At 40.6% G+C, this 26,452-nt stretch overlaps 1 protein-coding gene across 1 annotated transcript in view; it reads right to left on the bottom strand.

Annotated features, from left to right (window-relative positions):
• Positions 1–2,898: 2,898 nt before the first annotated feature.
• Positions 2,899–26,452, bottom strand: part of LOC138141735 (actin, cytoplasmic 2-like) — a 38,119-nt gene continuing 14,565 nt past the window's right edge. Inside the window, exon 4 of the mRNA XM_069062566.1 lies at positions 2,899–3,134. Coding sequence (XP_068918667.1) covers positions 2,899–3,134 — 236 coding nt within the window. The remainder of the gene's footprint in view (positions 3,135–26,452) is intronic.

The raw sequence follows: 26,452 nt of genomic DNA, 5'->3' as shown, positions 1-26,452 counted from the left end.
TTGAACCACTTATTTTTGGGGGAATGGCTTCTGTTCTTATGTATTATTGTTAGTTGTCTATATATATTAGATATCAAATCCTCATCTCAGAAATTTAATACTAAGTTTTTTCCCAAGGTGATACAGTTCCTTTTTTATTCCAGATGTGTTTGTTTTGTTTGTGCAAAAGCTTTCTATTTTTCATATAGATAAAATTATCTAACAAGTAGGCTAGTTTGTTTGCAATGTAAAGTAGGGGTTAAAGGAGAGGGATGACCCAATCCCCAGCTTGTAGATTGAAAGTTACTAAAAGAATGGTGCTGTTCCTGGTAGGAAGAGGATTGAGTTGAAGATGGAAAGATAATTAATTCTAGCTTTGATTTAGCTGAATTTGAAGTCAGAGGAGTCGAGTTTGAATCTCTGCTCTATCACTAATTATCTGTGTTACCTTGGCCAAATCATAAACTGTTACTGGGTCTCAGTTTCCTTCTCTTTCAAATGAGGGGATTGGACTTGATTGCCTCTTTTTTTTAATAAAAAGCTTTATTAACTTCTAGTTTACATCACTCATTTCTGCAAGATTTTGAGTTACAAATTTTCTCCCCGTTTTTCCCCTACCCACCACCACAAAATAGTGATCCCACTGGATATCCCCTCCTCCAATCTGCTCTCTCCCATATCTTCTCCCATACCCCCTCCAACTTTCCAGTAGGGCACGGTGGATCTCTATGCCCCAGTGCCTGTATGTATTATTTCCCAGTTACATGTAAAATAATATTAATAATAGAATATATATTTAAACATTTGATTTTAAAACTTTGAATTCCAGATTTTTTCCCTTCCTCCCTCATCAACCTCCCTTACTGAAAAAATAAGCAATTCAGTATAGGTTGTACATCTGTAGCTATGCAAAACATTTCCATAGTGGATATATTGTAAAAGACTGACTATATTTCCCTCCTTCTGATCCCACCTCCCACTTGTTCTGTTCTCTACTTTGATCCTGTCCCTTTTCATAGGTGGGTGCTTCCAACTTCCCTCCCCACCCCAGCCTGTCCTCCCTTCCATCGTCCCGCCTCTCATCCCATTCCCCCTTACTCTCCTGTATAGTGAGATACCCTATTTAGTGTGTATGTCATTCCCTCCCTAAGCCAAATTCAATTAGAATAAGGTTGACCCATTCCCTTTTGCCTTCCTGTTCTTCCCCTCCATTGTAACCATTTTCCCTTGCCTCTTCTATATGAGATAGTTTACCCCATTCTGTCTCTCCCCATCTCCTCTAATTATATTCCTCTCTCACCTCTTAATATCACCTTTTAAGTATCATACCTTCCTATTAAATTGATCCTGTGCCCTCTATCTATGTATGCCTGTACACATATATACACATTCACATATGTATTCATACGCCCATATACCCTCCTATATAGACATATATATATATATATATACACACACACACACAAATATATACATTTGTATTCCCTTCAACTATTCTCATACTGAAAAAAGTTTCTTAAGTTACAATTATCGTTTTTCCTTGTAGGGATGTAAATAGTTCAACTTTGGTAAGTTCCTTATGATTTCTTTTCCCTGTTTACCTTCTCATGCTTCTCTTGCTTCTTGTATCTGAATGTCAAATTTTCTATTCAACCCTGTTTTTTTCATCAAGAATGCTTGAAAGTCATCTATTCCACTGAATGACCATATTTTCCCCTGAAACATGATACTCAGTTTTGCCAGATAGCTGATTCTTGGTTTTAATCCCAGCTCCTTTGACCTCCAGAATATCATATTCCAAGCCCTTCGATCCCTCAGTGTGGAAGCTGCCAGATCCTGGGTTACCCTGATTGTGTTTCCACAATATTCAAATTGTTTCTTCCTGGCTACTTGTAATATTTTCTCCTTGATCTGGGAATTATGGAACCTGGCTATAATATTCCTAGGAGTTTTCTTTTTGGGATCTTTTTCAGGAGGTGATTGGTGGATTCTTTCAATCTCTATTTTGCTCTCTGGTTCTAAAACATCAGGGCAATTTTCTTTGAGAATTTCTTGAAGGATGATTTCTAGGTTCCTTTTTTGATCATGGCTTTCAGGTAGTCCAATAATTTTTAAATTATCTCTCCTGGGTCTATTTTCCAGGTCAGTGGTTTTTCCAATGAGTTATTTCATATTGCCTTCTGTTTTTTCATTTGTTTGGATCTGTTTCATAGTGTCTTGATTTCTCATAAAGTAACTAGCTTCCATTTGCTCCAGTCTAATTCTGAAGGAATGATTCTCCTCAGTGAGCTTTTGAGATTCTTTTTTCATCTGGAAAATTTGGCTTTTTAAGGCATTCTTCTCCTCATTGCCTTTTTGAGCCTCTTTTGACATTTGAGTTAACCTATTTTTAAGGTGTTATTTTCTTCAGTCAGGTTATTGACTCTCATTTCATAATTTTCTTGCACCTTTTTCATTTATCTTCCCAATTTTTCCTCCACTTCTCTTATTTGGTTTTCAAAATCCTTTTTTAAGCTCCTCTGTGGCCTCTAACTAGCTCGTATTTTTCTTGGAAGCTTTTGGTGCGGTAGTTGTGACTTTGTTGTCTTCCTCCTGTTCTATGCTTTGATCATGTTTGTCCCCAAAGTATGAGTGTAAAGTTAGGTTTCTCTGCTAGCTTTGCTTCCCTCATTTGCTCATGTTGCCACTCAATTACTTGACTTTGGGCTTTTTGTCACAGTAGGACTCTGCTACCAGAGAGAGGCCCAATCTCTGGGGTTTTCTCAGCTGCAGAAGGTATTAGTTGGGTGCCCTCTCTGAAGCCTCAACATGCTCTGGCAAGTTTGTTGTACAGCCCAGGACCTCCACCCTAGACCACAATCCAGATCCAAGCAGGTTAAAGCAAGAGTGATTACCCCTCAGACTGGTCGCTTCGTCCCCCTACAGTCTGCAGGCCAGAAGCTGAAGCTGCCACATGGCTGTATCTGCACAGCTGCTGTGCCTCTGCCGCTTCTCGCCCCAGGAGCAAAGGCCGACTGCACTCCCAAACTCCCAGGTCCAAAATTCCACACTGTACTGACCTCTCATTTTGTCTTTAGCATCTATGTATTGATAATTCTGGGAACAGCCACAGCTGCTGATGATCTGAAGTCCCTCCAGCAGGTGGCTGGTCAGGCCTGCCGTGAGGCTAAAAGCTCAGGCTCATGCGGGACTGGGCTCTGCCCCCAGAGCACTGCAGATGGCCACTTCCTGCCGGCCTGCCAGGCTGTCCTCAGTGGCAGGTTAGCTTATCTGTGTCATTTTGTGGGTTCAGTAGCTCCAAAGTTTCTTCAGAGTTACCTTTCACATGAATTGGAGGAAGTGGAATCAGGAGCCCTGGGGAAGTCCTGTTTCTACCTTGATCACCTCTTAAGATCTTATGTTCCAGTGCTGGTGCTTACTTGAACCCAGGTGTTCTTGACTTGAAGACAGGCTGTCTATCCACTCTGGTGTCATATAGTCTCTCATGATAAAAATATTTTTCGGACTGGACCTGTGATGATATAGGGAGCTCCCAATGAGGAAATTTCCTTTACCAGTGCAGATCAAGCCCCTGCTCTGCAACTCTTAGAAAGCTCCCTGGGACACTGAGAGGTAAAGTGACTTGCTTAGGGTCATATAGTCAATATATGTCAAAATCAGTCCTTCACCTCAGGACTTCTTGACTGAGCTCAGCTCTCTAGCCTCATTGCCTCTTGTAATAATTATTATTGTTATTTACCTGAGCCTCGGTGTCTCTCTCTGTAAAATGAGTGGGTTTAAGGTGCCTTCTAGCTCTAAAGCTTACAGTAATTGCATGAACATCACTTCTGTCTGGGTATCAGTTTCCTCATCTGTAAAATGAGGGGATTGTACTAGAGCAAGTGTTATAGACCCCTTTGGCAGTCTGAAGAAGCCTATGAATCTTTTCTCAGAATGATGTTTTTAAGCACATGAAATAAAATACATTGGATTAAAAGGGAAATCAACTCTATTGAAATACATTTTCTAAACAAGTTCACAGTCTCTAGGTTAAAATTCCCTGGGACTATAGGACCCCTAGGTTCCCTTTCTGCTTTAAAAGCTTGCGATAATCCTTTGAAAACCACTTCATTCTGGGCCTCAATGACCTCATCTGTAAAATGAGGGGGTAGACTTGAAGATTTTAAAGATTCCATCCAGGTCCAAAATTATATGATTCAGTGATTCAGATGCTCTACCATATCTAGTATTTTAGTGTAATAGAATTTCCAGATCTTTTCCAGAGATCTGACTTTGATGAGGTTCATGAGGATCAAAGCTGAAAGGACATGGCACCTGCTGGGAGTAGGTTGGGGAAGAGAGGACTCTACAGATGCTGTATAAAGACAGAAAGGGCAAGTGGAAGCTTGTTAAGAAAATCCACCTACTTGACAATTTTGTTAAGGACTGATGCTGCCATCCCAATGTTACAGTGCTATGTTTCGTTTGGATTATAGCCATCATTTTAGCCACTGGATCTTATTTTCAGGATGAAGCCCCCAGATGTATGACAGGGAAAATGACCAGCCTCAGGAGACTGATGGTCAGGCATCATGGCTTGTGTACCCCAAGGCAGCAGTGACTTAGAAACTGCAAAAGCACTGGCTTCTTTGGAGTGATTACTTCCTTTTCATCAGTCACGAGTCCCAAACCTTCTCCTCTTGTCCACTGCAAACACTTCTATTTCACTTGCATGTTGTGCAGAATCACGCTCTTCTATTTGTTAGATCTTCAAAAGAATACCCCATAGGAAATGGGGGCCTTTATTCTTTGTCTTTTTTGAAGCAAAACTGATTTTAAAACCATCTGAACTGATGACAAACAAAAGCATAGCTTAGAATGAAAGCATCACTCCCAGTTTATTGTAGTGTTATTATCTACAACCCCCCCTTCTCCTTCCCCACATTCCAGAAAAACACATACAGAAAATGGGTCTGCTTGGATGGCCTCTTACTCTTTCTATTCTCGGCCATGTAACCAGCAGCCCAGGAGTAGAAGTAAAGTAGAAATTTGGAGTCACTGGAATTGGATCAGAGTGTAAGCTCCTTGAGAACAGGTACTCTTATTTTTGTCTTGTATCCCCAGCACCTAGGATAGTACCTGACATTTAGTAGGCACTTAATCAAAGCTTGTTGATTGAATGACTGAGGTCAAACCTAGATTTTGTCATTCATTAGCTCTGTTGTCTTAGATAAATTCTTTCCCCTCAGTGAGCCATGGTTTTTGAGAGGGGGCTCCAGAGCTCCTAGGGCCTCTGCCATTCTCATGATTGCTCTCCTTCCTTACTCCCCCCACCCATAGGAAGATCTATAATCTCAAATTAAAATGAGTGGGATTCTTTGTAACGGCCATGCCAATATCCTTGATATACTGAATTAAACTTTACTTGTTGGTTTTATGTGTGTATGGGAGATATCAGGGAAGCATGGGGTCTTTGGGGAAGGTGGATAAGGGGGAGAGAGAATGGCTATCTACTGGTGGTAGCCAAGTATCTTTCTCTTTCTTATTGCCTTGACTGAACCAAGATGACCAGGCAGTTTACATCTTTTGAGGAGATTGCTTTGGATCCTGCCCAGTTACACAGAAAGAGAGATGCAAACAAAAAATACATGCATGTGAGAATGCTGTCCATCCAGGACCAGAGCCTGAAGCAGGGTCTGCCCAACTGGAGGAGTCTCCTGTGTCCTTTTTTGGGAGTGCCTGTCTCCTATCTATAGACTACATATTTACCTCCTGTGGAAGTTTCCTGGGAGTTAAAAAGCCTTGGCAAACAGCCTTGTTGGTTACAAGTTGGGAGCAGCTTGGGGGAACTGACCTCTTAGACTCTTTGACCTGACTGTGTGGGGAAGGAGAGTGCTGGAGCAGGGACTGGAGGGGGAATCAACACACTGGTATGGTGATGTTGCTCTGATTCATTTTCTATCATTATTATTTAAAAGGAAATATACAAACACATTTGTGTAGAGCTCATCTAAGAAAGATGGGGGCTATAACCTATTGATTTGATCAGATAACAGCATCACTGCCCACAAAAGAGTGGAGTCAAAGGATGAGTAGCAGTCAACTGGTCTCTTAATTGCTAAATCTGATGGCTTTTTCTCAGTGGGTCATTCTCGAACTCTTTGTAGCACTTGATGCTATTGATTACCTTCTCCTCCTGGATTATCTCTCTGCTCTGGGTTTTCACAACATTGTTCTCTTCTCCTACCTCTCTGACACTCCTTCTTGGGATTCAGGTCATGTCTATTTGAGTGTGTCATCCAAGGCTCTGTCCTGGGTTGTCTTCTCTTCTTCCTTGGTGATCTTTCTCATCGGCTTCCATGGGTTCAGTTATTACCCCTGTGCAGATGCTTCCCAGACCTTTATGTCAAGCCCTCGCTTCGCCCCTGAGCTCCAGTTTGATATTTCCACCTGCCTTTTTGATATCTGGATAGCCCAGAGAAGTCACCTTCAACCCATGTCTAAAACAGAGCCCATTGGATTTCCCCAAACCATGCCCTCTTCTGAACTTTCCTATAGCTGTTGAGGGCACCATCATTCTGCTAGTCATTAAGACTCATAACCGTAGTGCCATCCTTGATTCCTCACGCACTTAACTACCAGATTTTCTCATTTCTTTTCTAGAACCTTTCCCCACTTACACAGTTGGCACCCTAATTCAGATCCTCATCAACTTTTGCCCCCAAACTGTTGCATCCTCAACACTACTGTCAACGTTACCATGTATCCCGGTCCCACTTCACTCAGTAAAGCCCAGGGACTCCCTATTATCCCAAGTAGCAAATATAAAATCCTGTGCTTGACATTTAAAGCTCTTCACAAACTGTCACCTTTCTACCTTTTCAGTCTTCTTACTCTATTCCCTTCCATGTTTTCTGCCATCCGGTAACACTGGTCTTCTTGTTGATCCTCCTGCACAAAACTTTGTTTCCTGATGCCATGCCTTTTCACTGGCTCTCTTCCATGCCTAGAGCACTCTCTCTCCTTAGATTCTTTGGTTTCTTTGAAGACTTGGCTCCCATCCTCCCTTCTTTAGGAAATGTTTCCTGATCTCTTCTGCCCCAATCACTTCCAATCCCCCTGCTGTTGCTTGATGATCAGGTTTGTTGTTGTTCAGTTGTGTCTGACTCTTCATGACCTTGTGGACCATAACACACTAGGCTCTCAACCTAAGCAGCTTATCTTCTGATGTCATGAATTTTAAAGCTGTCATTTGTGTTTTCTTTGCAATGATACTGGAGTGGTTTACCATTTCCTTCTCCAGCGGATCACCTTTAGTCAGAGATCTCCACTATGAGCTGTCCACCTTGGGTAACCCTGTACAGCATGACTCACAGTTTCACTGAGCTATGCAAGCCCCTCTGCTAGGACAAAACAGTGATGGGGGGGGATGATCAGGTTACCTTTCATCTACTCTGTATACATCTTGTATGTACCTGGTCATTTACCTATTGTTTCCCCCATTAGAATGTGAACTTCTTGAGAGAAAGGACCATGTCTTTGTCTTTCTCTATCTGCATCTTTCCTTAGCTCTTAGTACAGTGGTGGGCATATAAAGAGTGCTTAATAATTGCTTGTTGACTGAGAGGTGAAATACCCAGGGAGCTTAGCAGTTACCTCCAAGTGCCCTCTAGTGCTGGGTATTGGGTGGTTCTCACAATGGGTGAGGCTAAGGGCTTGATTGAGTGCTGATAAGTGCCTGGCACTGGTTTGAGAGAGATGTGTGTGTGTGTGTGTGTGTTAAGGGTCATCTCTGTTCCCCCACAACATGGTATCAAATAATATTTTATTTTGATTTTCTACTCCTAATACCTGGGCTTTTAAATCTTTACTGGTCTCTACCACTACCATTGGGCTCCCCATTTTCATCAAAGGAGCTTTCTTCATGAGGAATCGAGTTGCTCTGTGATTCTCATTTGGTTGTCATAAATGTTGAGACTTGTGCTAAGTTTGACAGCCCTGTGATCCTTTTAGCAGTGCAGATTACAGCTGTTCTTTGTCACCCCCTCATCCTGTTTTATTCTTCTCTTTGTCTCTGTGTTGTACATTCTCTGTAGAAGATCTACTACATGCAGTGGTGGGGCCTTCCTCTCCTCTCATTTAAGATTTCATGGATCTCCGAAGTTTATGATGACCCAGAGATATCCCTTATCTGACCAGAAGACTAGATTCTGGGATCAGAACCTAGCTCTTAATTTCTAGTTTCTTCTAGAAACTGAGGAAGGAAATCTTCTCCCACTCCATCTAGAAGGTAAATGGTAGAGTTGACCTTGCCTACATTGACAAGTACATCTAGCTTTGTCATATATCTCTCAAAAGCTGATATTTACAGCTCTGGGTGACTTGAGATCTCCCACTTATTGCCATCTCAGAATATTTCTGGAAGGAAGATAGCCAAGAGAAAAAGCAGAAGAGGTCCAAATCCTTGATGAAGAAAGACTCCCTTTTTGAGCCACATACAAATGATAGCTCCTTCCAATAGAGTTCATCCTCTGAAGTGTCCAGGCCAACTGTTTGATCTTGGTTGCCACAGGCGGCAAACTTATGGATTTCAATTCTCCTGAGTGCAGCAAGAACCATAATTGAGAAATGTTTAACAAAATAAAGATACAATACAACATGGATAATGTTAATTTGCGATTTTCTAAGTCAATATGCAGGCTTCAGGGATCCATTTTTTACACCCCTTTTTTAGGCAACGCCCCTTAGTGAAGCATATCATCCACTATGTACCAAGGGAGTCTAGACTGACAGGTACAGTACTTCCCTCTGTCTTTTCAGCATGATGCCCATGGGCATGTCCATTTTCCACAGGAGGGGGTATAGTGGTGGTGGTGTGGGCCTTCAGGCCATTGTAAGACCTGTGCTGAAATCCATTGAATATCTGTAGGACACTGAGCAAGTCACTTAATCTGAACATTAGTTCTCTTATGATTAGACTGATTCGATCTCTGAAGTTCTTTCCAATGCCAGCTGCAGTTATAAATCTCAGTCCCACCTGACAAAAGGCAGCATCTCGGCTAGTGTCAGGACATGGGCCCTGCAGCTCAGTAATCATCCACAAGCCTTTATTAAACCTCTTCAAGGTGTAAGGCCCTGTCTGTTAGTAAATATTCTCCATTTTGTTCTGAAATCTCCCAGGTACTGTGTGCAATCAATCTTAACTCCGCACCCCAGAGCCAGCATGAAGACAGCTTTGGGGGAATTCATGTAGAACTTTTTTTGGTCTTTTTTAGAAAGATTTCTTTTGTACGTGTTTTCCTTTTGTGGAATATTCTCCAGAGTGGAATTTCTTCTGAAACTTGAGTAGAGTCAAGGAAATTCATTTTCTCCAGAAGAATTTCTTCTCTGCATAAATTTTTTGTGTGCTGGAGACTTTATTAAAAATGCTTTATTAAAAGATCAAAATGTTTGACAGTAATGAATATTTATTAAGAGTAGAACTATTTACTATTATCCAGGTATTTATATATCTGAGGCCACCCATTTATTACCCAATAAAGGTAAGTGATTTTAATTATAGATATGATTTAATATATATTACATATTTTCATATATATTTTACATATATATTTGTTCTGAACCATTTCATTGGTTTGAGAAATTTCTAAAATGAAAACTCCTTCTACCAATGCAAATCAGCCCCTCCTCAGTAATTTAGTCTTGGGTGTCTGGGACCCCTGGGAAGTCCAGGGCCTTATTCAACATTATATAGCTAGTTTGTGTGTCAGAGACAGGACTCAAACTCAGGTCTTCCTGACTCCTCAAGGCTATCCATAATACCATCTTACAAGTTGGAAATTACTCCCAGATTGTGATTGGGGATATCTGAATTTTCTAGAATCTTCTCTTTCTTTGTAAAACCTTTTGACCAAATAATATATCGTCAAATTAAAGAATCACAGAGTGTCAAGGGACTTCATAAGGTCCCTAATCCTGAACAGTGTTCTAGACAAGTGATCATTTAGTGTCCTCTTATAAATACTTCTAGTAAAGGGGAACTTGCCACTACTACCCCCCTCCTTTCCCTTCCCTTGGTCAGTTGTGACTATTGGGAATTTTTTCCCCATGGTCCCAGCTGAAATTTGCCTTCCCATTTTTCTAGCCCATTGCTTTTAGTTCTGCCCTCTGGGGCCAAGCAGAATAAACCAAATCATCTTCCACGTGAAATCACAGAGTTGGAAGGGTGCTCAGAGACAGATATTCCCTTTACAGTACCTTGAGCAAGTGGTTATCCAGCCTCTGCTTGAAGATGCCCAGCAATAGGTGAGTCACTATCTACTGAGGAATACAATCTAGTGAATTCTATTTGCAGGGCTGGGATTGAAACCAACCAGTTTTAGCCTTGATGCAATAGTAAGGTGAGGACAAGGTCTCAATCAGTCATAGGCTTTAGACTATATAGGGTAAGTCCTACTTGGTTAAGATACCAAGGCTAAAATGTAGTGGGACATTTTTGACTCTCCCCTCATATATTCCACCGCTGAATATATCTGATTGTTAAAAAGATTTCACTCATATCAAACTGAAATCTTCCTCCCTTCTCAACCACATCTACTCATTGCCCTCTGAGAACAAGCAAAAAAAATCAATTTCTCATCTACATAACAGCCTTCCCTCCAGACTCAAGTCTTTTTAGTTCCAGGCCAAACATACCCAGTTCCCCAGAGTAATCTTTATATGGCATGAGAGTCCTTCATATATCTGAAGATAACTATTATGCTTTCCCACACCTTCTCTCCTAGTCCCTTTAACCAATCTTTTCATGGCAGGGCTTTCATTATCCTGGTCACTTTCATCTGGGTCATCATCTGATTGTGTCCTTTCTAAAACATGGTGCCCAGACAATTGTCCTATCATCTCCTGGGTTCCCAACCTTATGTTTCTCTTACTGAAGGCTAAGATTATAAGAGCTTTTTCAGCTGCCCCATTACCCTGCTCACTCAGTGAGCTTGCAGTACAATAATAACTGCAGATCTTTTTCACGTGACCTGTTGTCTAGCCATAGCTCTCTGATAGGGACTTAGGCCCTTGAATTTTTTCCTCATAAAGAGAACTTTATTTTTTACCCTAGTCAGTTTCGTCTGAGTAGCTTTAGCTCAAGATGATTGGGTCTGTGCTATCAAGAATAGAAAGTAGAGCTTCAGCCCATTATTCAACCTTGTTAAGATTTATTCAAATTCTGGTTCTCTCATCCAATGTGTTAGCCTTCCTGGCTTGGTGGCATCTGCACATTTGGTGAGAATATCACTTATGACTTTATCCATGTCTCTGATAAAAATATTGGGTAGCACAGGACCAAGAACAGATCCTTGGGGCAGTCTACCACAGACTTCCTTTATACATTGACATTAATCAGTACTCTTCAAGTTGAGTCATTGAACCAGCTATGAACCCACCTAAAGTACTATTCAATACACTAGGACAGTATGACACTTTGTCGAATGACTAATTGAAATCTAGATATACAATGTCCTTAACTACTAGTCTAGTTACACAATTACGCCAGAAAATGAGGATGTCTGGCATTCTCAGACTAGGGGAGTAATTATCCATTTCAGTACTGGTACATTTAACAAGCCAACTCATTTAACAGATGAAGGAACTGAGGCAAATAGGGTGAAGTGACTTGGCCAAGGTCACTCAGCTTGTGAGTGTCTGAGGCTGGGTCTGAACTCAGGTCCTTCTGACTCCAGACGTGGTTTTTCATCTACTTCAGTGTCACCTAGCTGCAGAACTCTGCTTAAATGAGAAGCTTATTTCATGGCATTGGCTGCAATATCTATCTATCTATCTATCTATCTATCTATCTATCTATCTATCTATCTATCTATCTATCTATCTATCTATCTATCTATAAAACAATATACAACAACAGGCCTGGAGTCAGGAGGACCTGAGTTCAGATCCAGCCTCAGACACTCACAAGCTGGGTGACCCTGGCCAAGTCACTTCACCCTATTTGCCTCAGTTCCTTCATCTTTACAAAGAGTTGGAGAAAGAAATGGCAAACCATTCCAGCTTCTTTGCCAAGAAAACCCCAAGAAATGACTGAACCTAGTAAAGTAGTAAATTTGTGATAAGTGTTTGCTTTTCTCAAAATTTTCAACATATTCATTTAGCAATTTGAAGAAAAATATGTCAAAACAAGGTTTTTTTTCAATTATCAATTTTCATTTATCAAGCATTTTCCCCTCTCATTCTTCCCTCCCCTCCCCCTGCGGTGGGGGTAATGTAGGGGGAAGAAGGAAAACAAAACCCTTATAACAAATATAACAAATAGGTAAAACAAATTCCCATATTGACTATATCCTAAAATATGTGTTTCATTCTACATATTTAATCCATCACCTCTCTGTCAGGATGTGAACAACATTTTTATCATTGGTCCACTGGAATCATGGTTAATCATTGGGTTGGCCAGAGTTAAATCTTTCAAAATTGTTAGATTTCACAATATTGTTATAGTATAAATTGTTCTGGCTTTGTTCACTCTGCATCAATTCCTACAAGCATTCCTAGTTTACTTCAAAAACAATAAATAAACATTTATTAAGTGCCTACTATGTACCAGGCACGGGCTAAGCACTGGGAATACAAAAAGAGGCACTAGACAATCCCTGCCCTCAAGGAGCTTGCCATCTAATGGGGAGACAACATATCAACAAATATATACAAAATGAACTATATATACAGGATAAATAGGAAATAATTAAAAGAGAGAAGGCACTGGAATTAAGAGGCTTTAGGGAAGGAAACTATTTCTTTGATCATGCACAATAGTATTTCATTACATTTATATACTATAATTTGTTCAGCTGATGAGCATCCCCTTAGTTTCTAGTTCTTTATGACTACAAAAAGAGCTGCTACAAATATTTTTGTATATATGGGTTCTTTTCTCTTTGATTTCTTTGGGGTATAGACCCAGCAGGTCAAAGGATATGCACAGTATTAACTTTGGGGACATTTCTAAATGTGTCAACATGCATTTATAGAGCCTGTGGTTTTTAGAACTGGAAGGGACCTGAGGAACTGAGTCCATTTTACAGATAAGGAAACTGAGAAGAAGGGAAGTAAATCTTGTCCAAGGTCACATATCTAGCCCAGATTCAATGTATTGTCAGAGCCAGTAGTATGTAGAGACAGCAGATAATTTTTTTCTTCCTCTCTCCTGTTTTGTTTCCTATCTCTACATCTGTCTCTGTCTGTCTTTGTATAAATATTTTCATATATGTGTATATGAAATACTATGTAAATATATATGAATTTTAAAAAATTTCTTACTAACTCCTTCTTAGACTGTTTATATCTCCAGATAGGAATCCAAAATAACCTCATTCCCTGTTTCATTTTCTTGTATATATTTTTAAAACCTCTCATGTTTGTAAAATGACATTTGGCTCATCAGCAGAGTTCTAAAACAAATGGTCTAACAAGTTCACTCTATACCAGTTTTTTTTGTGCATCCCTACCCCCTTTGGCAACCTAGTGAAGTCTGTGCACCCCATCTCAGAATCTTGTTTTTACGTGTGTAAAATAAAATATGTAGGATTTCAAAGGAAACAGATTATATTGAAAAACAGTTGCGAAAGTATTTTTTAAAACCCAACAGGTTCACAGACCTCAGGTTAAAAACCCCTGTTCTATACCATCTTGAAGCTAGATTCAGTCATACCTTTATACAAGTCACATGATTTTAGCAACTTAAGCCCAAGAATATGGCAGTGGTGATACTGAAATCCCTTCTCTTGTTTGTTTCAAAACTATATTAACCAGGGAAACACCAAATCTCATGTATTTTAAATTTTTGAACATCTTCATTAAAGGATTTAGATAATCTGACTTTAACAGGCACAGAGATATGACCAAAAGATCAGTGGGCTGGGAATCATGAGAGACCAGGCTTCAAATTGTGACTCAAGCCATTTCTAGCTATGAACAATCAGTTCACGTCTCTGAGGCTCAGGGTCTAGTTAGAAAATTGTTTTGGAAACCTAAAGGTCCTAGAAAAATGACTTATTAGTGTATATTTGCATTTTTTAAACTATTTGTCTCACTCTCTATATCTACCTCTATCTCCTTGTTCCCTGAAGTCTAGAATAATTTCCCCTAAATTTAGTCAGAAGTTTCTGGAAGAGAATAGAGCGGGCTTCTGCCTCCTGAAATAATCACCACAAACATTATAGAAGATTCAGGAGTTCAGCACAACTTCACATTGAAAACACGCTTACTTTTAGGAAAAAAAATGGCATTTTAAGGATTTTTTAAAAAATGAGAATCATTAGTATCTAGACCTGGAAGGGGCCTTAGTAATCATCTGAGGAAATGAAGGCCCAAAAAGGCGAAGTGACTTGTCCAAGGTAGTAATTGGCCAAACTGGGATTTGAAGAAACACGATTTTTCTTGAGTAACCCTGAATTTAAGCTCTGAATTCACACAAACTGGGTTCCTTCTTTGGCATTTCTAATTAATCATACTCATTTCAGCTTGTGCCTCCTGCTGGGATTTCCCTGGTGTATTTTATCTCTTTCCAGCATTTCCTAGGAACAGCTATTTGGTTCATGTCTACATCTCTACAGAAAAAGTAAAAGGTCCCTCGGCTCCCATGCAGTCACTCAGGCTAACAAAACATCAAATACAATACACGCTTTACTTAGCAATAGACACATACCTGAACAACTTTCCTTCTGTTTCCTATGAGCCCCACCTCCTGCAGAGACCTGGGCAATCCATCTGGTTTTCTACTAATGCTCTTGGTGGGCAGCCCCCACTGGAAAGCAACTGGAGTCAGTAGGGAGTTGACTCCTGTTCTTCTGGAACCACACAATCCCTAAAACTTAAAGTGAAGTCATCATCCAACTTTGCTCCTCCTTATCCCCGCTCTGTCCCTTCAAGCTTTTCTGCTTTCAATCTTGCTTAGTCCAAGAATTCTTTCTCTAAATATTAGAAAAGAAGCTTGATCTTTGTTGCACATCATCCCCTGGAGTACGTGACTTTCTTTTTGGAGGGCAATTGGGGTTAAGTGACTTGCCCAAAGAAACATGGCTAGTAAGTATGTCAAGTGTCTGAGGCCGGATTTGAACTCAGGTTCTCCTGACTCCAGGGCCAGCCCTCCACTCATTGTGCCACCTAGCTGCCTCATGACTTTCTTAAAGTCCTATGGCAATGAGTTATTTAAGAATACAAAGAGTTTTTTTCATAACCCTGTGAAGTAAGTAGTGCCAGTATTCTTATCCCCATATATGAATGAGTAAACTGAGACCCAGGGATGTTAAATAACTGTCCCAGAGTTACAGAGCTAGACAACATCAGAGCCAGGCTTCCAAGTCAGGTCTCATGACAGCACACAGAACAGTCACACATGCACCCTACACAAGGATTTAGAGCTGTGATACTTGAATAGTATGGAATACAATCCAAACAATTGCAAATCAATATTCAGTGGAATTGGTATGAGATGTCTTACAAAATGGCCCATTTTTAACTGAAGGAGAAGAACATGGACTCTTGTCTGAAATTAGAGTAATTGGCCTCAACAATAAATTTAGTAAGAACATCTTGGCCTGCTTTAAGAGTTACATTGGGTACATTATGCCTACATCAGGAACCTGTTATCATTCATTCTACATGCTTTGGAAAAAGGAACCGATTGAAACATTCCTCTCCTTTCTCCAATCTCCTCCTAAAAGAACTAGTTTCTAAATTTGGTTTGTTAGGTAAGTATGTGGTTATTTGAATCAATGAGGCAAGGTTGCTATTAGGATCTTTCAAGTATATTATGTTCATTCAGGACAAATAGATTCCCCCTGGGGTGAGTGTGGGTTATGCCAAGTGTGGACACAACACCAGATAATTTGTACAGCTGAGTCTGAGGAATGCTTAACACCAACGCAGAGCGGAGCATGCTGTTTGAAGGGAGTTTACACTTCGGATCTTCTGACTCCAGAGCCAGTATTTTTCCACTAATTTGCTGACTTTGTCATATTAATAGATCTCATGAGCATATGTCGGGGAGGTGATGTGGCACATGGCCCTGCAAGGTCACTTCAAGTTCATCAAACATCTTCTGAGGGCCTAGGCTAGACGTGGGGGAGACACAAAGCCAAAAGCAAAAGCACTCCTGCCAGTAATACACTTTTATTCTAATGGAGGAGATGCAGGATGTACATAAATCAATAAATCCCAAAGTAACAGCATAAAAATAAACCTTTCTCACAGACTCCACTGGAAGTCATATGCACCAACCAAGTCAGAGGCAGAGAGAAATATCCCATAGATAGCACAATATTCACTAGGCCAGCCTATCATCTTTGTTCCCTCTTGTGAATCTTTGATGCTATCCTTTCCATTGGTTCTTCATAAGCCCTTGTCACACTTAGCAATGTCTCTCCATTGTCTTTTGGACAGTCCTCAACTTCATTCTTTCAGTGAATGTTCCATGACTTTCAGTTCTATAACACCAGAACATTATGAGTATTAGAAATGAATTCAAATTCTAATTCTAATCTGATTTCTAATTAGAAACAAATTCCATGATGTTAAAAAGAGGGGCTTTTGTTTCAGGTCGCAACTTGGGGTCATTAGAAGAATTTTTCAGTTTCTTAAAGTCAACCCAGGCCATTCTCTTCCTCCTGTTCAGTATTGGAACCAACTCACTGTCTGTTTGCAGTACTGATGAATAAATTCCCATGGTCCAAAGTTCTTTAGGGGAGAAGACAGTTCTGGAGGGGTGCGAAATTCTTAAGAATGAAATTCTGAAGACCAAAGAAGAATAAAGACTCAATGAAGAATAAAAATGGGATCCATCTGAAGAAACCAGTACGTGTCTTAAAAATGTACAGAAGATGGAAGCAAGGCCAGGTAACAGAATTCGTATGAATGTATCCATCCTATAAACATAGCATCAGGAATGCTGCACTTGAGAATAAACTGAGGCTGCTGAGCTGAGGGCAACAAAAAGTGTTTTAAAAGCTTTATTGGGAGAGGAGGATTGAAGGAAGGATGACACTTTGCCTTGGGGTGAGTGGACAGTTAAAAATGGCAGCAGAGAGAAAGCACTTGTGCACATTTCATGTCTTGTTACTGCTTTCTTTGTGGAAGACCTTTACACTGGGGATTGATAGCACAGAAATGGCTAATAGGGAGCTGATAGGCCAAATAAATAAAGAAATGGTGAGAAATACAGTTTACCTCGATTTTAGCAAAGATTTTTTTATAAACCATTTCTTGCTACTCTCGGGGAAAAGCTGAAGAGCTATAGCTTAAACAATAATACAATCAGATGGAGTCAGAATTGGCTGGATGGCCAGAGTCAAAGGATGGGTCAGTGTTAAAGTGGCAGGAGGTCTCCAGTGACCCCTGCTTGACCCTGTGCTGTAACATTTTTACCAATGACTTAGATAAAAGCATAGACTATATGGACATCAAATTTCCTGACGACACAAAAATTGGGAGGGTTTGCTAGAACACTAGGTGTTGAGATTACAAAAGATTCTGACAGGTTAGAGCATTGGGCTGGATCAAGTATGATAAAATCCAGCAGGGATGGATAGACATTTGGGCACAAAAAACCCAAGTACAAAATGGAGAAGGTGTAGCTAGATAGCAGTTGCTTTTTAAAAGAGTTATGGGTTTTAATGTACTGCATACTCAATACTAGTCAGCAGTATAATATGGCAACCAAAGAAGCCAGTGTAAGGGACACTGATTGCAGGAATAGGGAGGTGATAGTCCCATGTACGCTGTGCCTGTCAGACCTCATCTGTGGAACTGTGTTCAGTTCTGAGCACCTTGCTCTAAGAAAGACATTATTAAGTTAGAAAGTGTCTAGAGAAGAACAACTGGGATGGGAAAGAGTCTTGATTGATGCTGTGGCATGTGAGGATTAAATAAAGGAAGTGGCCATATTTAACTTGGAGCAGAGAAGACTAAGGGTGAACATGAGAGCTGTCTTCAAGTATTTGACAGGCTGTATTGGCAAGGAGTGACTAGACTTTTTTCTGCTTGGCCCCAGAATACACAACCAAGACCTATGAATGGAAATTGCAGAGAGGGAGATTTAGGTTTGGTGTCTGGAAAACCGAACTAACAAAAAAACTGCCTAACAGGTAGATCTGTCCAAAAATGGAATGGCTTGCCTTGAGAGGAGTTGAATTTAAAATCATAGAAGTGGGAAATAAGGCACCAGAGTCCGTAATTAATTGATATTCTCTTGGCTGCAGTTTTTGAGTATTGATAAGGTCTGAGATTGTTTTTTATGCCTGTGGTATCTTCCCCTCCTTCATAAACCTTGACAGTCACCTTCAGGAAAGACATCTTTTGATATATTCTTGGGCTAATCTGACTGCTTTCCCCATCTTTGTTTTCTTCAGTGCAATTTCCATTTCTTCTTTAAGCAAATCTGACACTGATGCTAATAGTTCAGATGTGGTGTCTCTGCCATCCTTGACAGTGGAAAGAGTTTGTTTCAAAAAACTTTGCAGATTTTGTTAAACTTTCATTTGTTTGCCTTCCTTAAATTTAAGTATCTTTAATTAGGTCTTTGACCAAGCTTTCTGTAAACTGGCTTTTTTCTCTACCAAATGCTTGCTGTTTCATGATACTCTCACCAATCTTGTCTACAAGATTTTACAAACGAGATTATATCCTTAACTGGTGTTCTTGCTGCTATATTTCTCCCCTTTGTGGGTAAATCAAGTGTCGGTTGACTAAGGTAGTTTTTAGGCACTTTTGATGTCATTATGACAGTTGAGTTACATTAGTCTATATGAAATTGTTGTAATAAATGCTAATGCCTTTTATTTTATTCATTTCCTATTTTTCATTGTTAGTAACTTGTCAAAATAGGTCAGGTTGGATCTGTTTTAATTGAATATAATATATTTTTTTTCTCATTTTGGTCTTTGGGCTATATACTCCTTTTGGCTTTTGCTTTAACAAGTCAGTGATCATGACTGTACAAAGCCAGCTGATTATAGAATGAGTCCTGTATCAATAATGAGTAATTCCCTCCCATCAAAATATAGTCATTTTCATTTTTGTGATGTCATTCAGTTTTTTCCATGGCTAGCATCTTTTAACTTTTCTCAAAGAGAGAATTCATGCTGCACAGGTGCGAGGCTTCTAGGTAGTATATAACTCTGACCTTTTTCTCTTTTTACTCCAGAACCATTTTTTCAACATTTTTTGTAGTCCTAGCCTATCCACACAATGAATTGAAGTAATTGAGTATTTTTTAAAGCAATTGGGGTTAAGTAACTTGCTCAAGGTTACACGGCCAGTTATTTCTGGGTGTGGTGCTGAGTATCTGAGCCCGGATTCAATCCCCAGGTCATCCTGACACTGGGGCCGGTGCTCTTGCTCTCTGTGCTACCTGGCCGCCCCAAAGTAATTGAGTATTAAAATATATGTTGATTTAATTTGGAGGGCCTTAATTCTTTAAAAAAAATATTATCTACTTTATGCTCTATAGCAGATATTGTTATTTTGATATTCATATATTTAGTTATTTTGAGGCAGCAGGGTGGTGTGGAGCAGTGGAGAGAGCACTGGGCTTGGAGTCAGAAAGGACCTGAGTTTGAATCCTGCTTCAGTCACTTAGTACCTCTATGACCCTGGGCAAGTCACTTCACCTCTTTGGCTCCCAGTTTCTTTAACTGTAAAATGGGGATAATAGTGGCACCTACCTTCCGGTTATTGTGAAGATCAAATGAATTAACATTTGAAGCACTTTGGAAAACTCAGCATGCCTTATAAATGCTGCTAATTTTTCTCAGGCATCTTTCTGTACATATTTATCATGAGCACTGTAATATGAGATGACCCAAATGCCCCACAAGATGATGTTTTCTGTTCTCTTTGTGTGCCTGATAAAACCAACTCTGCAAACTCCTTTACTTGCCTCCCTGGAGAGAAACTGTTAGCATCCTTCCATTGAACTGCAGCTTCTTTCTAAGTTTAGGTTTCTTTTATAGCAGGGATATCAAGGTTGATATGATTAAGTTCCTCCAGTAATATGTTCATTTGTTGGTCATTAGACAAGGATCTCACATTTTTAGCACCAATAGCTAAGTCCGTGTTGATAGATGGTTTGAAAGTAGCAAGAGTCTTTGCTCCCATTGCTACAGAAGTGCAAGGAGGCCACACAGGTCATTTTGTAATTTTCTTTGTGTCATAGATTTCCATGGTGAAAAAATTCATTATGCCAAGTGGCCAGCCAGCCTAGTGATCATGAGCTTCACTGTACTGAGGTTGGTCCTCAGAAAGCAGACTTCTATTGCTGCTGGAACTTCCACTGAAGGTTTTCCAGCATGATGGAATCTGCTAGAGCTTATACTCCTGGCATAGCCTTTATGGAAATCTTAAATCTTCCCTCTTAAGTGAAGTATGCCCTTTTGCTACCCCAGATCCACTTCTCCAACTCCCATTCAAATTGGCAAAGCCTCATTCCTTAGAAGGCAGTTGACTGCTATTCACTTTAGCATTCTGGAAGTGACTGTGAGGGGCTGGGTTTCTAGTATTGTCAGTCCTGAGCCCCCCAGCAGGTGTGCTTCCTGGTATGAAATATCCAGTAGGACTCTATTAACTAAATTAATCTCAAGTGGCATAGTAAAAAGAGTATTTAAAAAAATATTCCTCCAGAGAACCTTTGCACAGTGAAGGTCCCTGGAGGAGAGTGGGCTCAAACTTAAAATACAGTCATAATGAGGCATATTAAGGCTATGAGGGGCAAGTATGGCTGACTTTTAGCCCTGTTAGGCTTTTTCTCCTTTTGTGCAGTCCTCATCTAAGATCTCTTTAAGTGTAATCCTCTGTTGGGCTCTCAGAACTGATACCTTTCTAGAGCCAGCCCTTCTCTCCCCAGGGGCCTGCAAGTGGGAGCTCATGACTTCTGAAGCTGCTTCCACATTGGGGTGGCTGTCCACCTGCGTTTTGGGGTCCTTCCTCTTTTGTTAGCAACTGTTAGCCCCTCTAGTGGACCATGTTACGAACTTGGGTTGCCAGATGAGACTCTGCTGATTTTGAATATTTGGAAATTTGCAAGATTGTAATCTGGTAAATTCCAACTCTGGAGATGAGGCTGCCTAAGATCAGAGAAGAACAAAGACACAAGGACCTCATAACCACCGTCAAAACAGTTCTTACTTCACTTGGTGCTAGGAAAGAAAAGAGACAGAGATCATCACATTCCCTTTTGAATGCAGACTCAGTTCTGGCTCAGCATCTCTAGAGTCATTGCTGCTCCTGTCTCCATAGTCATTTAGGCTTTGCATGGTAACACTATACCAACTCCTCATGTACTCTTGGCTGGAAACTGGCTCCCAAAGTTCCATATGTTGGAGAGGAACCAGGTAGAAAATATCTGTGCATACTCTGTGTCACATGCCAAGAAGGGCAAATCTGAGGGCAGTCTAAATATTGGGCCCTTATTATCCAATATTCCCTTTACACTAAGGCTTATTTCACCCTAGTTATATGTTTTTCTGTTTATCAGAGGAGTATTCTCTAGGTAGAAAAAATTATATGCATTATTAATGTCCATTAGTGGAAGAAAAGCTGACTTTTAAAAGCTTAATTAAAATTTTGTCTTCCTCTCATTTCTCCCAGCTGTGATAAATGCACAGTTTCCAAACATATATTTTGGGAATGGAATGGATTCCTTTAACACTATGATTATTTGAATCTGAAATTGTAAGAAGCAGACTGAAAAAAAGAGGAGGCGGAAGACTGTAAAATATTTTTTCTGTTATAATCTAATTTTCTGAAAATCTGTAATCCATAAACAGTAATTCCCTCTCAACCCCAAAGATTAAGTAGCATGTTAGAAGAGAGGGCTAGGTGGGTTGTGATGGGAGGTACTAACCGCAAGACTACATTAAAGTTGGAACTCTGCCACTCGCCTTGGTAAGACACTTGATCTCTCTGAGCCTCAGTTTCCTCTAATGTAAAATAAAGGTACTGAACTAGATGAATTCTTAAAGTCCCTTTCAGCTTTAGCAATCTGTAATTCTGGTGACTAACATTGACGCTAAGCCATCCTCTTCTGACCAGGGCTCCTTTTTTGCCCTCTGCTCATGGATCACACTAGGTTTATATTATGTTATATTTTATTATATATTTATTTATTTGGTGAGACTCCAGGGGAGCAAACTGACTCACTGGGCTAGAGGAAAGGACTGTGGAGCATGGAAGCAAGCAGTCCCTGTCAGGAGAGAGAGAAATGGTTTTCCTCTGAGTATGAGGAAGAGCCACCTGGGGGGAATTTAGACTCCAAGGAGGCCTCCAACCTCAGGAAGAGCTTTTTGACTCTACCTTGAGTTTCAAAGGTACTTTCTAAAGTAGTTTCCATGCATTTGATTTGTGATGGAAATAAACTGGCAGCTGAACATCGGATCATGGACTTAGATATGGATTCATGGGACAGCTCCTGGACTTTTTCCTTTGAAAAGCTTACAGTATTGGTATTATCCTTCAGACATATTACTTAGTAAATAGTGTCTGAATTTAACTTTCATTTAAGGGTTCTGTTTGTAAAGGAAAAAGCATGCTGATGTCTCTTTCCATCTGAGTAGCAGCAGCTCAGGAGCACATGGCAGTATGTTATATACAGTTGCCATCTGGTGGCCGCTTACCCTGTTTGCACCCTTAGTTCTGTAATTGAAACAGCCTCCTATAGCTAACAGTAATAGCTAGCTATTTAGCCCTTTAAGATTTGTAAAGTGCTTTATAAACACCTAATTTTGTCTTCACGAAAACCCTTGAGAGTTAGGTCATACTATTATCTCTTTGTAGATGAGGAAACTGAGGCAGACAGAGGTGAAGTGACTTGCCCAGGGTAACACATCTTGCAAGTGTCTGAGGCTAGGTTTGAACTCAGGTCTTCCTGATTCCAGGCTCAGAACTCTATCCACTGCATCTACCTGCCTTGAACTTGCAACCTTAAGCTTATAAAATGGTGGCTGACATCCCAGGGACCTATCCCACAGTGAGGTTGAAGATGTTCTCTAAGACAAAAGATGAAACTTTGCCCTTTACACCATGGTGTCAGGTGTGCAGTTTCACTCCTTTTGGCCCACTTCAGTATTGGTGTTGGTTTCCTTGAATGTTTGGGATGACAGTGATGTCAAACTGGTAGGCATGTTGGCTATGGTGTTTTCCATTAGTTCAGTTCAAATGGAGTTCCTGACCCAGCAAAGAATGCACGTGTGGTTTCTAAAACATCTGATCTTTCTCTCTCTGTCTGTCTCTCTCCCTCTCCCTTCCTCCCTCTCTCTTCCTCCCTCTCTCTGTGTCCCTCTCCCTCCCCCTCTCCCTCCCTCCCGCCTTGATCACTGAAGGAATCCCACAAAGAGGCCAAAGCATCCACTAGCTTGTGCTGAAATACTTTAGAGATTTTGACATTGACTCTGTTCTTGGGGAAACACTTGGCTTTGCTGGTACTATTCAGTTTTCCAACCCAACTTTTATGTTTTAAAGACATTTCCTCTTGAAAAAGGCTGCTGGGGCATTTAAATTGTTAAACAGCCAGGTATGGATCCTCTTTCACTTGTTTAAATATACTATATACTAATCAGACCTAAATTGGTATCCAGCATTCTGACCACAGGACACCAGGTTAATCAAGTAGAATAGGAATAATTCAATCAGTTAATTGTAAGAACCTGAACTTACTTTTAAAAACCCCACTGACTTGACTAACACTGGTTTAAAATGAGCTGACTGGATTGGCCAGGCACCTGTAACTATGGCTGGAGTGTGCCAGTACTGTGGGCATTCTCACCTGTGGCTTTAGGAGATTTAAATATGTGGAAACATACTTGAAACTTTTAGAAACAGTTCAAAGGAGAGGCTTGGGAAAGAGGGCAGGCAACTTTACAGACTATAAGACCTTGAAGGCAAAAGACCTTGTCTTATCTCCCCTTTGGATTTGTCCCAGCCGGGCTTCTGGACTTTTGTCCTGCCACTGTACTTCAGTGACTCTGGAGGAGAGAGTGGGATTGATGGATTGTTGCCCAATTCTGTTTCGCTTAAATTCTCTTCATGTGAGAGTCAATATATCACCTGGGATGTCATCGGTCCTCTTCGAAAAGGACAAGCTAGCAAAAACATTTGTCTCAGTAGACTTCTCTGCACACAGTAGGAGCCACAGTAAAGAAACATATGTCAGGATTTCATGGAGAAAGATTTTGGAGATGTGTTCTGGTCCATTCCCTTCATTTTAGAGAAAAGGAGACTAAGACCTGGAAAGGGGAAATGACTACATCACCAAATCAAGACCCTCCCAGGTCTTGTAGCCCCAAATACTGTGAGTGCTCTTTCCGTTTCACTATATTTGTGTCCAGGGAAAAAGAAAAAACTCCATGATATCAGTGTCATCCCTATCATATAGAAAACCCTTATCCCCAGGGAGAACTGGTAGAAAGCCACACACTGAATGCAGTTAGGGTGAGCAGCCACCAGGTGGCAGGCATGCCCCACACTTCTAGATCAGTGCAATTCTGCAATTCCAGAACAAACATTAATAAAGTGCCTACTATGTGCAAAGCACTATGCTGTGTGTTGGGCATACACAGGCAAAAACCAAATATAGTCCCTGTCCTCAAGAAGATTGCATTTTACTGGAGCATGGGGCAGGGTCAAGTGTCTGTCTTTTTGCTACTTATGGGGTGTTTGTTGATTTTTTGTGGGTTTTTTATTTTGGTGGGGTGGTGGCCAGTGCAATGTTGGGGAGCCAGCCCTCTACTCCCAGCTCTTTCTGTTGAATTTAAAGGCAAGGTGAGTGGTAACTTCCCAGTCCTTGCTCTCCAGAATCTAAAGAAGTAGGTATGGTTGTCAAGAAAACTAGGCCCAATCATGGACAACAGCTGGTGGCCTAAGGCAAGGTTTCCTGATTCAGTGTGAATGTTTTGGCTTGAATTATCTGAATAATGGCAGCTGGCAGCAAAATGGATAGAGAACTGGGTCTGGAGTCAGGAAGACCTGAGTTCAAATCTTACCTCAGATACTTCCTAGATGTGTGACCCTGGGCAAGTTACTTCACCCTGTTTGCCTCAGTTTCCTCATCTATAAAATGAGCTGGAGAAGGAAATGGCAAAAAGAATCTTTCTAAGAAAACCCCAAATTGGGGTTTTCAGACATGACTGAAAGACGACTGAACAGCAACAGTCTGAATAATGAGTATGTGTTCAACTCTGAAAAGGTCATTGAGGAGGTCCTAGGACCTCCCATATCCCAGATTAAATGCCATTTCATAGTTTTAGGCCTATTTGGAGGCAGGGAACCAATTAAATGACTTTTTTGGCTCTGACTCCCTAGTCTTTCATGTTTTTTAAAAGAATGATTACTACTGGTCCTGAACAATGTATTGGTTGTTGAGTGAATTTTGAGGTTTAAAATGGGAAAAGGTCCTGCCAACAGGAGTGGAGATAAGCCAACAGGAAAAGTCACCAAGCATTCATAAAGATCTGTTCTATGTCAGACACTCTGCTAGGCAGTGGGTGTGTAGTTATAAAAGTGAGAAAGCCTTGCGTCAAGGAACTTTCATGGGGGGGGGATACAACATGTTTACAGATTAGTACGTACAAGCTTTCTGTTTGGTCTGGACTGACCTGTGATTTCATCAGCATAGGGAATTCCTGACTAAGAAACTCCCCTTAATCACTGAAGATTTGAAACTGTTCTACAAGTTGAGGTTATACAGCTTTAGAGCTAGAAGGAAACTTTGTGTTCATTAGTCCAACCCCCTTTACACATAAGGAAACTGAGACTCTGAGAGGGACATTATGCAGATGGTAGGTGACCAAGACAGGATCTAAGCTGAGACCCTCTGATTCCATGTTCCATGTTTTTTCCACTGTATCAAATCTAGTGGTCTGAGTTACTTTGGGAGACATGTGTCTTAGAGAATTACCTGAAACACACTATAGGATCAGAGATGGATCTAGAAGGGACAAAGGAGGAAAGTTTTGTTTCTTGGAAGCCCAGAGAGGTAAAGTGACTTTCCTGGTCAAGTAGCCTGTATATGTTGGACTTCAACCCAGATTTTTCTGAGTCCAGTCCACATATCTAAAGGTAAGATCCCTCCCTAACCTAGACCTTTCTTACCTTTCCAGTTTTCTTACACCTTAGTCTTTGACATGAGCTCTTTAATTCAGTGACACTGGCCTCTGGCTGTCCCATGAACAATCCCCTCCATCTCTCAGTTCCGGGCATTCTCTCTGGCTGTTCCCCATGCTGGGAATGCTCTCCCTTTTCCATTCTGACTACTGACCTCCCTGGCCTCCTTTAAGACCCAATCAAAATCTCACCTTCTACAGGACGTCTTTCCATCCTTTCTTAAATACACCACCTTCCCTCTCTCAATTATTTTCTTTGTATCCTGTATATACTTGCTTTGTATGTATTTGTTTGCATGGTGTCTCTCCTGTTAGATTGTAAGCTCCTTGAGGGCAGG

This window comes from Petaurus breviceps, unplaced genomic scaffold (assembly GCF_028583685.1).
Source record: "Petaurus breviceps papuanus isolate PSGF00001 unplaced genomic scaffold, PetGlider_PUasm1.0 90459, whole genome shotgun sequence".
NCBI classification, from domain to species: Eukaryota; Metazoa; Chordata; class Mammalia; order Diprotodontia; family Petauridae; genus Petaurus; species Petaurus breviceps.
Note: the sequence above shows the minus strand (reverse complement) of the source record. Positions and strands in the feature narration are given on the sequence as shown.